Source organism: Phoxinus phoxinus, assembly GCF_949152265.1.
Source record: "Phoxinus phoxinus genome assembly, chromosome: 1".
Classification (NCBI taxonomy): Eukaryota; Metazoa; Chordata; class Actinopteri; order Cypriniformes; family Leuciscidae; genus Phoxinus; species Phoxinus phoxinus.
In genome coordinates, this window is record NC_136876.1 from 22,738,993 (window position 1) to 22,754,755 (window position 15,763).

The following is a 15,763-nucleotide window of genomic DNA, read 5'->3' on the forward strand; positions in this document are numbered from 1 at the left end:
TCTTTATGTGACTGCTAATATTGTGCTCAAGTGTTACAGATAGAGGAACAGTGATGAACTTCCTACTGTATTTAAATCTGACCATCCCACTGTTTCTCTCTCTCTCTCTCTCTCTCTCTCTCTCTCTCTCTCTCTCTCTCTCTCTCTCTCTCTCTCTCTCTCTCTCTCTCTCTCTCTCTGTCCTAATTCTGTCTCTTAGTCCACTCTCCTTTCTTCCGTTGGTGGTCCTGCCTCATTTCTCTTGAGGGGCAGCAGGTGGTATGTGGTCTGGGGTCTACATGTGTGTGATGGAGGGTATTGATTTGTAGATGTGTTAATGGTTGTGGTGAGCTTGATGTCTTTCCTCTGTCCTAAAGAACTTCTGATATTCCAGTTGGGATATACTGTAAGAAAAAAAGTAAATATTGTCATGAAAACATTTAAACCTTTAGAAATCAAACTTTTCTCAGTTAAAAAAAAAGACCAGTTATTGAATGAAACAAGTTCAAAAATGACTTATTTTGTGTCAATGTAATGTAGACTTTTGCAAAGAATGGCTGAAGGACAAGTCTGTTTAAAAACTACACAAATGCTTATTCCACAAGTGAAGATGGTGTTTACATAGACATCATAAAGGCCCAGCGGGGAAAAAATGGGTGTCAAAAAAACAAACAAAAAACAAAGACACGTCACACACACCACACATTAACATTAAAGTGGACATCAAGGAAACATAAGCATTCAAAAGTTTGGGGACGGTATCTTTTTTTTTTTTTTTTTTTTTTTTTTTATGTTCACAAAGACTCCATATACTTGATTGGGAAAAAAAAGTAAAAACAGTATACAATTTTTATTAACGTTAAATCATTTTAAATACTGTATAGATAATTTATTCCTGTGATGCCAAAGCAGCAGCATTATTCAGTCTTCAGTGTCACATGATCCTTTGAAAATCAGTCTAATATGATGATTTGATGCTCAAGAAATATTTCTTATCATTATCAATGTTGAAAACAGTTGTGCTGCTTAATATTTCTGAAGAAAGTGTTAAAAAATATGATTCTTTGATGAATAGAAGGTTTAAAAGAACAGCATTTATTTGATATACCGGTATAAATATTTTGTAACACAAATGAAATGTTACATATATACTGTCACTTTTGATCAATTTAATGCAAATTACTGAATAATTTTATTTTTTTTGTAGTAAAAAATAAAAAAAACTTACCAACCCCAAACTTTTTAGCAGTTGTGTATGTGACCATTTAATGCAATTATTAATGTATTACCCATAATAATGGAGAATCCTCTCAAAGCTATGGTCTTGTCTATGAACTCATATATTCATTGGACTGCAAATAATGTATGGAGCTATTATGGCATCACAGAGTGTGGATCTGAAAATGTAAGTTTAGCTCTTTACAATATGCCAAAGAATTATTAGAGGTGTGACATCACAGAGCAATGACCTCACAGCGGTGATCTCACAGAGCTCTGATTGGATTAAAAGATAAATTAAAACTAATCATTGACAAATCTGTGTGAAATCACATTTTTATTCCCCTCACCCCATTTGTTTTACACTCCTCTGCATGTCTGCATTTGTCTTTTTCTCTCTTTCACTCGTCAGTGATAATGGCAGTACTGTGTCCTTGACTCTGACATAAATCTTTTCTATGGGCAGATGCAGTGACGTCATTCTTCACTTTGTAAGTCTTTGCTTGTCAAAATGAATGTAATTAAACACCAGTAATGTCCCTTTTTTATGACAACTTTTAATCTTTTAATCTCAAGTTTTAGCTGACTCATGGTCCTTATTAAGTATATGAGGGTTATGGATGAATTATTTGATTAGTGACTACATTTTGCTGTGGTAGTTGGTTTGTCTGGCTAATCTAACTGAAAGTGAATGCGGTGACAGTGGAGCTTATCTCTTACACCCTGCTGCTCATCGCTGTCTACAAGCCTGCTGACAAGCATCAGTGGGTAAAGGCTCTGATGTACAGGCTTTGTAAAGCGCTGGTTCTTGTGCAAGCATTGTTCTCTCAAGCGGTTTTCACACACAGTGCTTATGTGGGTGTGTAGTAGGTGTATGAGCGTGTCGAAATGCTAACATACACTAACAGTCAGAAGTTTATGACACACTTGACTGAATTTATTTCTCAAAAAAACCTTTTATCTAAAGGCTTATACTACTTAAAGGGTAACTAAACCCTAAAGCAACTTTTTTTCAGGCTCTGATCAGGGGTTTAGTTACCATTTAAATGCTTTAGATTTGTTTTGTAGACACGAATAAATTGTGAATGTTTAGTAAAGTACAAAACTAATATTTATATATTATGCATTTTCTTTATGATTTGGACCAGTTAATTCATTAATTTTATTTTTTAAATGATTATGTTTACCCAGACAGCAAGATACTGTAGTTTCGGCCCAGATTCGTTCCACATCTGGTACACGTGGATTCCACACGATGTGGGCCGGATCTGGGCTGACACTATGTTGCTGTCTGGTTTTATTAGTTCATCAAAATGAATATTTCTTTAAAATAATTACTTTAACAATACTAGAATATATTTATTAATAATAATAATAATGACTAATGTTACTGTGAATAATACATATCCAAACTTTTGGTGTGTCAACATCCATGTACTCACAGTTTATGAAACTGTTATTTCATAAACTGTGTGTAAATACTTACACGCATAACAGTTATTGTGAAATTCCTCATAATAAAACGGTGCTTTCTTTGGGTTTCAGCATGAATGCAAGCAGAGTTACAATTGCAGCGACTCAACGGGATCTAATAAAGCATATGGATGTGCTTTAAGCTGTGGTTTGGCAAACACTCGGTCCAAACATATTTTGTGGTCTGTGCTTTTCTGCCCACTTTCAAAAAAAAAAAAGACAATTTAAAACAGTTCTCACTTCCCATAGAGATGAAGTGACATGGCAAACTTTTTTTGTCAAAAAGTTTCTTTAGACTAGTCAATTTTACTAGTCAATCATACATCTGGAATTGTTTCTTTGTTGCCTTCACACTGAACGAACAATGCAAAAAACTTTAGATATTGCTAAAAGGCCAATAAAGCTGTGCAGTGTAATTCTTCATGTTTGCTTAAATTCCCAGCAAAGTTCACTTTACACTGTTTTACAGAAGGAATCTGATGCTCTGCCCATGTTGTTGCTGGATTGCAGATCTTAAGAGCTTTGTTTTGGTTAATGTGTATTAGAGAGGTCTGGATTTGGAGCTAATATAAGTTGTGAAGCCTCCAGGGGCCATGTAGAGGTTGGACCACTGAATAACCTCAATCATGGATCATGAGTTTGGTGTTTCCCAGGGTGTTCACATGACATATCAAAACAGGGTGTCTAAAAATTTAATTACGAATATCTTTTCCCTACAGAAGACGTCTGTAGTCAGAACAATCTGAGTTATAAAGTTTAGACTCACTAATGTGACCCCCTGGAGCCATTATAATTTAGATTAAAGTGTAAGTGATTGATGTTTTATAGAAATCATTGTTCAAGTTATTGGGCCCTATCATACACCTGGCGCAATGCAAGTGTTTTTTGCTAGTTTCAGCCCGACACAGTCCTGCGCCACGTTGTTTAAATAGCAAATGCATTTGCGCCCATTTGTGTGCCCATGGGCGTGATGGTCTGAAAACGAGGTGTGTTCAGGCGCATTGTTAGGGCGTTGCTATTTTGAAATATTTTTTTTGTCCACAACGCGCGTACACTTTGTCCAGTAGATGTCGCGCATGAGCAGATCTGTTTCCTCGCTAGAGGAGCGTTTAGTTTTTTCGCTTGCAAATTCCGCCATGTAAATAGCGAATCCGCCATGGCACGAGAACAACTGGCTTTTAAAGGGAATGGGAGATGAGACTCTTGGTTTATTACACATTACACCCAAAACACGCACATTACTCATTAAGAGAATAGGGACAACCTTTTTAGACTATGCGCTGGCCGCGCTGACCATTTTTCCCATCTTTAAACTAGCAAAAGTGGATTCGGACACGTCCTAACTGCACTTGCACCGTGCGCTTTAGATCATGCGCTTCGATTGTTAAAATAGGGCCCATTGAGTCTAACGCCTTTCTTGCATTTTTTGAATTCTGTATTTTGGGAAAAACATGTCTAAATGATGGAAACAGACCGTGTTGTAGCAGTCATATTTGGTTTTTATTTAATAGAATTCTAATGCTTTCATTTCTTGTTTACATAAGTGTCATAACTCCAGGAAACAATTTACATAATGCATTGTACAGCATGGATTACGTACAGAGAACATTCAGCTCTATTAGAGGGATAGGCCGAACAGGGCAATTGATTTTCTAAAGCATCATGTGGAGGTTCTTCCTAACATCCTAAGTTGAGTCTCTTAAATGTGATATACCATAGTCTCTATTTAATCTAATAGTTATTGTACAATCCATTTTCACATCAACATATTTATGAAACACAAAATTATCAAACATTATCATGTTTTAGGCTTAAGGGTGAAGAGCTAAAAGTTTTGAAAAAATAGGTTGCACTGAGTTGAGTGCATAGAGTGTCTGATGTAAATTAACAGTGACATGTATATGATACTTTCAGTGTTTTTGGATAAATCACGTAAATTCACCTGGATGTACTGAATTTTAGCTGGATAATGATGTACTGTTTTGTAATCTTCATCAACATTTTCTTATAACTGAAGAAAAAAAGGCAACAAAAAAAAACTATCACATACAATTAACACAGAACACATAAGCGAAATAGATACACAAACATAATACACTAAATCACGCTTGTTGAACATTACTCAAAGACACCTGACAGAGTCCACAGGCACTTTCTGGTGATGGACACTCTTTGAGTGTTCAAATTCAATCTGTTTTAAGTGCTACGAAAGTAAACTGTCTCTATAAAATACTGCTCTAAAAGAATACATCTATTTGAAATTTAAAACAAAAAAGTTTTATAAAAAAATAAAGAATTACTGAAGTAGAAATAAGGATGGCTAAGGATGGACATTTTTTTATATATGTGAATATATGGCAAATAAGAGTTTTGTTTTCCTCTGATACACTTTCTGGCTGACAAATGGAGATTTAAAACCATTTTTGTGTGGAGGTGTTTTATTTATGGCAACTTTTGGCACATTCCAGGGAACTGGTTCAAGAATCAATCCACTTGTTTACTTCAATTGTTTTAAATGCTTACTGATTGATAGACGGCCTGTAGATGCCAATCAAGTCGTCTGGGTTATATGTGAAACACATGGTAAATGGCTCTACCTCATATGTAAATTCTCAGAGCACTTTAGAACAACAAATCACTTTAACAATCTATGAAAATATAGCCATATTTCCAACATATAATACATCACACCATCATCCCCCTGAGGGGCATCAATCGCTCAGATCTCTTTTGTATTGTCATCACAACTCTCGCTGTTTGATGTCTGCTAGCTGTGAAGAAGCAGAGCATGGGATAAACACAACCCATTCTGTTCTCAGCGCATTCCCACACACAGACCAAGAGATCTTATCTTGATCTCATCAGATTCTCTCAAGTAGGCTAATATCAGAACAAACATCGGTGAGCGTTAAACCCCTGATGTGCATTAAACACTAGTATGCAAGCAACTCCAGAAGCCAATGATATGCTTTGCTGCCTGATTTAATGGAAAGCACAGTGCCTGGGGAGATGCACGCTACTAAACCCGTATAAAAGCTGATGGAGCAGACAACCTGCCTGCCAAAAAAGAAGGAGGCAGAGATGTTCCACGACTCTTATATCAAACTTTAAGGTAATGCATTACTTCAAGGAGTTAACTGAATTAGAGTGTAATAGTTCAAACCAGTATGTGACTAGCACTGGAATAATGGCCCTGCTGGAAAGTCCAGCTTAAACTGGTAGCTGGCAGGCCACCAAAAAAAAAAAAGAAAAAAAAAAAAGAAAACTACCAGCTAATCAGACTATAAGTTGGCTTTTGAACAATAGTGGCAGGTCAACCAGATAATGACCAGCTTAGATCATTTGAAATGGTCCAAAAAAACTGCTACCTGCTTTAGATAGATTTTTGGAGGGAATCTTGTCATATCAAATGTGATTTCCTGTAGATTTATCATTGATTAGTGGAACTGAGAGCAGAAAAGTTGGATGGTGAGTCTCAGAATGGAGAGGCAGAGCTCCAGGGAAGGGAAGCTGAGCTGAACAGAGCCCCAGGAGAATGAACTGACTGTGGGGAAGAGAAACGGAAAGCTTCAGGGGTAATTACAACCTGCCTGACAGGAATGTATCACTAATGCCTCTCATGTTTATTCCAGAGCCTGACGGTGAGCGCATTAGAAATGCAACGAAAGACAGTCCATTAGATAATGTGTGTGCGCGCGCTATGAAATATCTGTAGGTCCCTAACATCTATTTACGAGTGCAATATCCCATTGGATGGGTAGAAAACGGGAAGCAAAGGTCTATTTTTAGTATTTCTGTTTTTGTTTTGTTGATTGTTAACTTGTTTCGTTAGACCATTCCTTTTTACTTTAAATGTGATATTATAATGTTGAAGCACTTCTTATTCCCCCTTAGTCGTGACTGCTTCCAGCACATGACTGCTGGGAAGGTTGTGTAATTCAAAACCACATTATGGCATCTGAATCTGCATCAGCATTTATGGAATGAATCATGTAGCCAAGATAGAGAGTGGAAAAGGAAGAGCGAGAAATGTAGCAACAAAGACGAGGAAAACCTTGACATGACTCATCAAGAGCTACAGTAAGCATCAATGACTGTGGAGTCTGAGCAAAAAAGAAAAAGAAAAAGAGATTTTATGAACCTTAAGACAAGCAACTTGAAAATATGATGGGGAAATCCTGATATTGGCTGCACATCAGATAATTCTCTCTTGAAGGTATATAAATTGTCAAACCTTTTAAAATAAAACGTTAATATTGGTTTGTTTATTTAAAGGGATAGTTCACTTTAAAATTAAAATTCTGCCATCATTTACTCACCCTCAAGTTGTTTCAAACCTGTATTAATTTATTTCTTCTGCTGAACACAAAGAAAGATATTTTGAAGAATGTCAGTAACCAAACAGTTGACTGTTCCCATTGACTTCCATAGTAGGAAAAAAAAATACTATGGAAGTCAATGGGTACAGACTACTGTTTGGTTACTGACATTCTTCAAAATATCTTTCTTTGTGTTCAGCAGAAGAAATAAATTAATACAGGTTTGAAACAACTTGAGGGTGAGTAAATGATGACAGAATTTTAATTTTAAAGTGAACTATCCCTTTAAGGCTTGTAAGACTTAAGTCAGTGAGGTTACTGACTGGTTATTCATAACAGTATACAACTTAAAACAACTTTAAAATATACAAGCAAAATATGTTTTTTGTTTAGTATTATTTTTTAGTAAATAGTTAAGACAAATTATTGAGGGGGTGGATGAGGTTTCCTCAAAAGTACTTAAAGAATCATTAATGTAAACGTTTAAGAAACCTGGGGTGTTAAATCTGAATCAGAACTAAAATCCAGACATTCCTATCAAACCTGGGGGATAAAATGATGGCTGAAATAATGGTAGGACATTAACATGGTGGTTGTTTCTAAGAGTACAAGATGGCTTGAAATAGTTCTGTAGCTCTTTTAGTTTCTGTTTGCATTGTGACTCAGATTTCTGAGGAGGAAAGGCATCTAGGCAATGTAACCTAAACTGCAATGACTAGAGGAAGGCAGGGAATATGACACGCTATGTGTGTGTTTTTTTAGAGAAAAGGCTGTCACGGAGAGTGTGAAAGAGAGAAAAGGGAAGGCGAGCTAAGTATAGATCTGAGTCATTACATTAGCAAAGGTCAACAAATGTCACAGTCGTGAGTTGTTGCCCATAAACGCTGACCTGCGATCAGCTGCTTTGAAACAAGACGGCGACTGGTATGCGCTAACTGCATATAACCCCCCGAAGTTTTAACACACCTGGAAATGGCTGAATGAAAATGGGTACAAATACAATTATGATTGAATAAAGGGCCTTGATGTTGTAGACAAAATCTATGAATACTTCAAAGATAAGGCAAAAACAAAATCCTTATTAAATCAGGCAGAAGGCTCCAGGTAGAGGAACCATGGTGCGGCTGTTAAATTGCGCAATATCCGTGAAGCCTGTGATGGCCATCTCTTTACGTTCTCTTGTGAAGCCAAAGACATCCAGAGTTTGTGTCACAAGGTCACATTAATACATCTGAGAAACCCACTATATGTTAAACATTCATCAAAGTTTGTGGTGGGTTTCAGTATACATTATGGTGAACTTTCTTAAGGGTAATAGGCTTGTGTTTAGAAATAGCTACTTTAGGCCGGTGAGTCTGAACGTTGATGTGGATCCATTGATGTGGTGCTGTTGAACCATCTCAACAACGTATCGTCTGTGCTAGGTTCAAAAGCATCAAAGGACTGGTCACTTAAGTATTGGCGTCCTTTGCCGGATGACTGTCATGGCTTCACTCCTGAATTGTTTCCTTCTCCAATCTCTCCTCCCCTCTGTATTGTTATATTGATAACGTGACTTCCTTTTCTTCACTGGTTAGGCCTGAGGTTGGGGAGAGTCAGACTGAGCCACCCCCATCCACTCTCACCACTAGAGGGAAAAAAGAGAAAGAAAACATTAGCAGTTTATGATTAAATTCTTCGAGGAGTATGTTGGGAGTTAGCGATTATACTAATTTAACTACATTTTTCATTAGCTTATTTGTCCTCTCTGGCCTTGACAAGACTGAGTAATTGTAATGAGTTGGTTCATTTAAAGGATTAATTTGAATGATCTGGATAAAAACATGATTCACCGATTCATTTGAATCAACACATTGTTTTTCTCTCTCTCTCTCTCTCTCTCTCTCTCTCTCTCTCTCTCTCTCTCTCTCTCTCTCTCTCTCTCTCTCTCTCTCTCTCTCTCTCTCTCTCTCTCTCTCTCTCTCTCTCTCTCTCTCTCTCTCTCTCTCTCTCTCTCTCTCTCTCTCTCTCTCTCTCTTCTCTCTCTCTCTCTCTCTCTCTCTCTCTTCTCTCTCCTCTCTCTCTCTCTCTCTCTCATATATATATATATATATATATAATGGATGTGATGGTGAGGAAATTTTCCCACCAGTTAATTGACGTGTGACAACACCGGTAATACCGTTATCACCGAGGGTTGAGTTTGAGTTTTTTTTTCTCTTTTCCACCTCACTTTTAAATCACTTCTTCAGGGGCAGCAATTCCTTCCAAATACTTGAATGGTGGGTTCATTGTTATTCTTTATGATTATGTTTACAGGTTACCTATTAGCTTTGGGTTTAAATCCAAAATATTGCCAAATAGGTGCTTTTACATTTCGCTTTGAAACCGCTTTGACGATGATCCTTCAATGTAGAAAAAAAGTTGTGCTGCTTAATATTTTTGTGGAAACCATTATTCGCCTTTTCCAGGGTTCTTTGATGAAGAGAAAGTTCAAAAGAACCGCATTTAATTTTTATTCTCATTGGTTTTGTACCACACAAATCATGCCTCAATGTAGTTAGCTACTTTTTTTTTTTACTGTAATTCTTCGAAACTTTAGTTTGACTGTAGTAGAACTTCTTTGAATAATGAGTAACTTGCAATGTACAGTGTCAGAGTAACTTCCCCAAAAGTGAACATTGCACTATATTACACTAGAGACTGTCAATTAGCTCTGGCACTATTTGATACTTAAGGTCTATGTTGACTAGTCGTGGATCACATAAATGTAGTTATGCTTACAGTTGATAAGAAAAATGAGAATTTGTGCGTGAGTAGTAGTAACTCTTGCAAAAAGTCTAATAGAAAATAAAACATTATTAGTGTGCACTAAATTAATCCTTTAAAAAGAAACATTATGCATTGCCTCACGCCATTTGGGACAAAATGAAATGCTTAAGGAAAAGTTTTTTTCACTATATAACATGCGGGTTCCAATTTTAGCCTGTTTGAGTCGAGTCGGTCCCCCTGGAGCTCTGAGCGTCCCGTTCCCCTCTGCCTGCCCTAACCATTTAACTGCAATCACTACTACATTCAGCCTGAGACACAAATGCTTCATTTTCCCACTAACCCTTCAATCTGTTGTCAATTGTGCAGAGCCATGGAAACAGTTCCGGAATGCTGCAAGTAGGCTTTTAGTTCTGAGGTCCTATTTTGTGTCTGGACCAATTCAGAGCTGAGCCATTTGTGCAATACCCAAAAAAAAAAAACACCCCAAAAAACTTTTTTCCTGTCTTGTCTATGACATCATAGCAGTCTACAGAGACAAATGTAGCCACACCCACCCATTGGAGAAAACAAAAGTGTGCTGCATAATAAGACTACACATTTTAGGTCACAATTTGGCATATTTGTTTGTAGAGGTGAGAAGTGCCAGGACCAGTCAATAGACAATCTGGAACTCGATCCAAATGCAGTACTCTGTGTATTCTTATACTATTATTATAAGTATAAGAAGTGCAGCAAGCTCTCAATGAACCCAAATGTAGTTTTTTTTATTTTTTTATTTTTTTAAATACATCTTAACCCCAAAACAAGTTTATCAAACTGGAGATTGTTTATCATATTCTGTGCACGCTTCCTATCAAAACCTGGAAATACTCTGGAGTCTTTTGTCCCCTGAGGGGCGTCCTACATTTTAAGTGTCCTCAACGGGGATGCATGCAGTATTTTGAAATCACATTCTCTCGGCCTACCGAGGGTAGTTCTGACCAAACGTTATGCTCAAGAGTAACTCTTAAGAGCTCTGAAAGAGTGTGAGAAAATGTGTGTAGGCAAATAGTAAACATAATATTTCAATATATCTTCTGTCACAGTTAAATATGGTCTAACAAAAATATGCACACTATATTTAAAGGCACGTATACAATAGACATTGAATTGTCTGTGATTTTGACTTGTAATGAAAAAACTCCCACATACAGAAAAATATTTAATTGTACCAAATGGAAATGGGATAGTTTATTCAGAAATGCAAAATCTGTCATGATTTTTTTGCGTACTGTGTGACTTTCTTCTGCAAAACACAAAATAAGATTTTAACATTTCTAATACAATGAAAGTCAGTTTGGTCCAATGTTGCTGTGAACCTCATTGACTTTCAATGTATCGGCAAACACATCCTTCAAAATATCTTATCTTTTCACAGAAGAAAGTCACAGGTTTGGAATGAAATGAGAGTAAGTAAATGATGACAGAATTTAAATTTTTTAGCGAACTGCCCGTTTAAGACAAAAGTTACAGATGTCAGTGTTAAAAGTGTGCTCAAAGAAGGGGAAATGAGGCATTTAAATGGATGAGAATGAATTAGAAAATCATGGATAGAAAGGAAGAGCATAGAGTGATAACAGAAAGATAGCTGAGTGGCTGAAATTTGCTGCTGTTCATGCCATATTGCCAGCCTTCGGCCAGATGCATGACCCGACGGGAATTGTGCTGACCTTCCTGTTCAGCCACTCAGACCCTCGCAGATGGCGCGACTGCTCTTCATGTTGAGCAAAGTGTGGATCTGTCAGATCACAAGTGCCAGAAGCGAAGAAGACTGAATTCCTTTAAAAAATTAAATACCCTTTCACCTTCATCCCCCTCCTCTGATATCCACTCATCCATCCGTTCATTCCCTAGAGTCTAGTGAAAGCTTGGGATTGAGAGCTGCTAGAGAGAGACGGAGAGGGAGAGAGAAAGAAGTACTGATATTGTAGCACTAACTGCTGACTGTTTGTTGGTGACTCCTCGTGAACTACCAACACAGCACATTTACACCAGCTAATAAAGCTATTTGTCACTCCTAATTGACAGCAATGGAGACCACTCTAACTAAGAGTAAAATGAAGAGATATGTACAGTCAGGAACTGCTGATTCTGCAGCATATTCACTCGTCTCTTGGGTGCTTTAACAAGTTACAAAAAAAACATAACACACATTTCTGAACACGCAGTGTGGGTTGTTTTAATGATTCCGTGGAAGCAGCGGCAAACATTTGTATCTGATGCCTATTAGCTACTGTTAGATTTTAAAAAAAATGCAGCAACTGACGCACCAGTAGGTCCAAATCTGGCCTGCAATTTGTCATACAACAGCTGCTAATGAGCGACTTTTACTGTCAGACTGTCTGGCCAGTGCACGTTTCTCTAGCCTGAAACAGACCGCACATGTTCACTGACCATCTAAAGTACTGCACACGAAACCGGCAAGCACTGTATCCGAAAATCAGCAGACAATCACTGATTGGCTGGCTTCTATCAAATATCCAGCAGTTTTCACCAAACTGCACAAATTGTAATTGGTGGTTTTATTTGTGGTTTTAGTTCTTGGCCAGAATAATCTGACTATGCAAGATGAAAATGACATTGATGTTTTATTGTTTAAAGATGTTTAAAGTGCACTGATGCATCAATTAAAAATATTTCTACACATTAAAGGGCACCTATTATGGAATTTTGAAATGTACCTTTCATGTAGTGTGTAACATAGATTTAAGTGAACAAAACCATCCTGCAAAGTTTGAAATATGAAAGTGCACCGTATATAAAGTTATTGTCTTTCAAAAGTAAGAGTCGACTCTGAGTCATTTTTATGAATCGTTAGAAGACCGAAGCTTTTTCTCTGACTAGATGACGTCAACTTGTCAAGTTATTTGAATACGATACGCCCACTTATTGCATATCGCTGTGTTCTGAAGTGCGACTCAAAAGCAAACCTTTTTCATCTGCCCAAGGAGGAGCATTTGAAGACTAAGTGGCTACAATTCATATAACTATACCACAGAAGTATAGTCCGAGGCTTGTGCTTTGTTCGCGCCATTTTGAAGACGATTGCTTTTTAAATGCAATCAAACTTGGATTCGCGAGCCGCTGATATTGAAGGAAGGTTCAGTTCCAAGTGTATTTGCATCAGCTTCCTCCTCCGTATCACAACCTGTAAGTGTTATTAATAATTGTTGCTTTTATGTTTTATGTAGCATGCTTAATAATTATTTTGTTTGTTGTGTAAGCACCGTTTAGCTTCTAGGTCTTCAATGACAATTGTATTGAGATATGTGAAGTGTTTGTCGTTGTTTTCGGAGTTGTCTTAAAGAATAGAATAATACCTCGTAACGTAACTGCATTTTTTTTTTTGTAAAAACGTTATGTTTATGCATCGGGCTAACGCAAACAAAGACTGATTGTGCTTTTACAATATGAACTCTGGGCTATGTTCGCTAACATAACATTACATTCTTTATCTTATTTTTAGTTTTTTACTACAAACTACAAAGCAGTGGACTATAATCATTATTATAACACGATTTAATTGATAAAAGCATCATTGAACTCCATGTTAAACAATAAGTATTATCTCTGTAAACACTGCTGGGTCATCTGACCAATCAACGCAGATTAGCGTCGCGCAAAGGAGGGGTTTGGAAAAACGAGTCGTTGAACGAATCATTTGGGAGTCGGTGAGCAAATCAGGTAAAAATAAATGCATATTATACGAAAACAAAAGTGTTTTTTGACATTGCATGCACGTAAAACTGTTGTTGGGGACTCCCAAAAATACATTAGGAACATTTTAAATGTCATAATAGGTGCCCTTTAAAGCAATGAAATGAAAAATAAATGTTTATTACTTTATTAGAAGATTCTGTAATGGAAGACCCAAGCGCAAAACATTGATTGGCATATGTGGGCACCAGAGGTGGAAAGTCCAGGTTCAGGAAGTAAAAGTCCTCCTCAGTATTTTGTTCCAATCAACTGGATTTGCTAATTAGCACCGTTTTCAGCAGGAGATAGAACTAATTAGAGAAATCAGCTGACTGAGTTCGTGGGTGGAATAAACATATGGCAGGACTTTTACTTTCCACCTCTGGTGGGCACTGAGGACTGAAGCTATAGACAGAGAGACCCTTGGCACATTTACAACTGGCGCCTGTGTGTTTACAGTGTGAGAAATAAAGGAGGGAAGCCTCTGCCAGAAATGCCTGATGAAACAATCGCACCTGTTCTGGCTGACATTGTTGCATTATGGTTGTGAAAATGTGTGTGTATGTGGTTCATGTATTCCCTATATTGTGGGATATGTTTTGGGCCCCATGAGGAAAGCAGTTTATAAATCATACAAAATGTAACAATGCAGAAAGTTTTGTGTGATGGGTAGGATTAGAATATACAGTTTGTACAGTATAAAAACCATTATGTCTATCATATGCAGAGAGAATTGAAGGGGATGCTAGAGGAGAGCAAGCAAAGGTTGATGAAAATATAAACTGCATAGAAATTGACTAAGACAGAGAGAACTAAGAAAAAGAGACAGGGCATGTGGATGCGTCGCAAAAAAACAGGGTTATTATAGTACACTTAAATCATAAAAAACATGTTTTGCTAAATTGAAATAAAATATTTAACATAATTTATTTCAGCTAGCTGCCGAAGAAAAAATTCCAAAATTCCAACATTTGATGTACTAAAATAACACAAACTTAATAATAATAATATAGACATTAAAAAACAATAAAAATTACCAAAAAAAATAAATAATAATTTATATGATTTAAAATTTAAATGATACTATAATAACACTGCACATAACCTGTGACGAACATGTCCATGTCATATTTCAACCCAAAATCAAAAGGAAAGAATAAAGAAATGCTGTTTTAAAGTAATATGGCCAGACGCATTGCAGTAATGAGAAATTTGGGAGATGTCACAATGCAAACAATCCTTATGATTTCAAAATATTCTTCATTATCTCTGTGCAAATGTGACCTATGTTTTGGTATATTCGGGGCCTCTATGATAATGTTGTGTCGAGGGTCTGCTTCACATTCCTGACACTCTTGTTTTTGTTCCCGTCCCCCCCGTCCCCCCCACTATTCATGACCCAGCTCCCATAATGCATTGCTGCACCCTCTCAAGAACGTGATATTCTCATCTCTAAAACCCAAGACTTTCTGCTGTTCTCCATCATCTAAATAAGGCCTGAATTCAATTGTCTGACCATCTCTTTCATAAAAGAGAGTTTATTTCTTTCTTTCTTTCTTTCTTTCTTTCTTTCTTTCTTTCTTTCTTTCTTTCTTTCTTTCTTTCTTTCTTTCTTTCTTTCTTTCTTTCTTTCTTTCTTTCTTTCTTTCTTTCAGAGTGGACTGATGTACTATATGTTTGACAGTGAGGTTAACATAATGCCGTTGGCTCACATAACCGTTTACAATAAATGCAAATGAAAATGCTGCTATTTATTTATTCATTAAGAAGGTGCTTTTATCCAGAGTGATTCACTAAGGCCAGTACTCACTCTCTCACATACACAGTTGTGCGGAACATTAGATATGTGACATACTAATATCTAATAAACTGTTCTATGTACTAAACTCTCTTTTTTTAACCGACTATGATTGTGCCCTTTTTGTGATCTTTCATTCATTTCACTGTTCTGTGATATTTTTAGTCAAAATAATAAAACTGGCAAAGAAAAACAGTGAATAGGTGTTCTTCAAAAGCGTGTGTGTGTGTGTGTGTGTGTGTGTGTGTGTGTGTGTGTGTGTGTGTGTGTGTGTGTGTGTGTGTGTGTGTGTGTGTGTGTGTAAAAGATTTTCTGGTTAGACAACTTATCACAAACAGTTTTAGACTATAAAGGAAGTTCTCCACATGTTAGGCCCTTGCATTGCTGTATATTCAGTTTTACATTTCAAAGGTGAAATGTGTAACTTCTGCCCCAAATGATATTGACATGTTTTTTTGTTGTTGTTTTTCTTTTTAAGCAATCCAACATG

General features: G+C 36.8%; 1 protein-coding gene across 1 annotated transcript in view; it reads right to left on the minus strand.

Moving 5' to 3' along the window:
* Positions 1-4,152: 4,152 nt before the first annotated feature.
* Positions 4,153-15,763, minus strand: part of ngfra (nerve growth factor receptor a (TNFR superfamily, member 16)) — a 49,326-nt gene continuing 37,715 nt past the window's right edge. Inside the window, exon 6 of the mRNA XM_079612496.1 lies at positions 4,153-8,616. Coding sequence (XP_079468622.1) covers positions 8,585-8,616 — 32 coding nt within the window. The 3' untranslated portion in view covers positions 4,153-8,584. The remainder of the gene's footprint in view (positions 8,617-15,763) is intronic.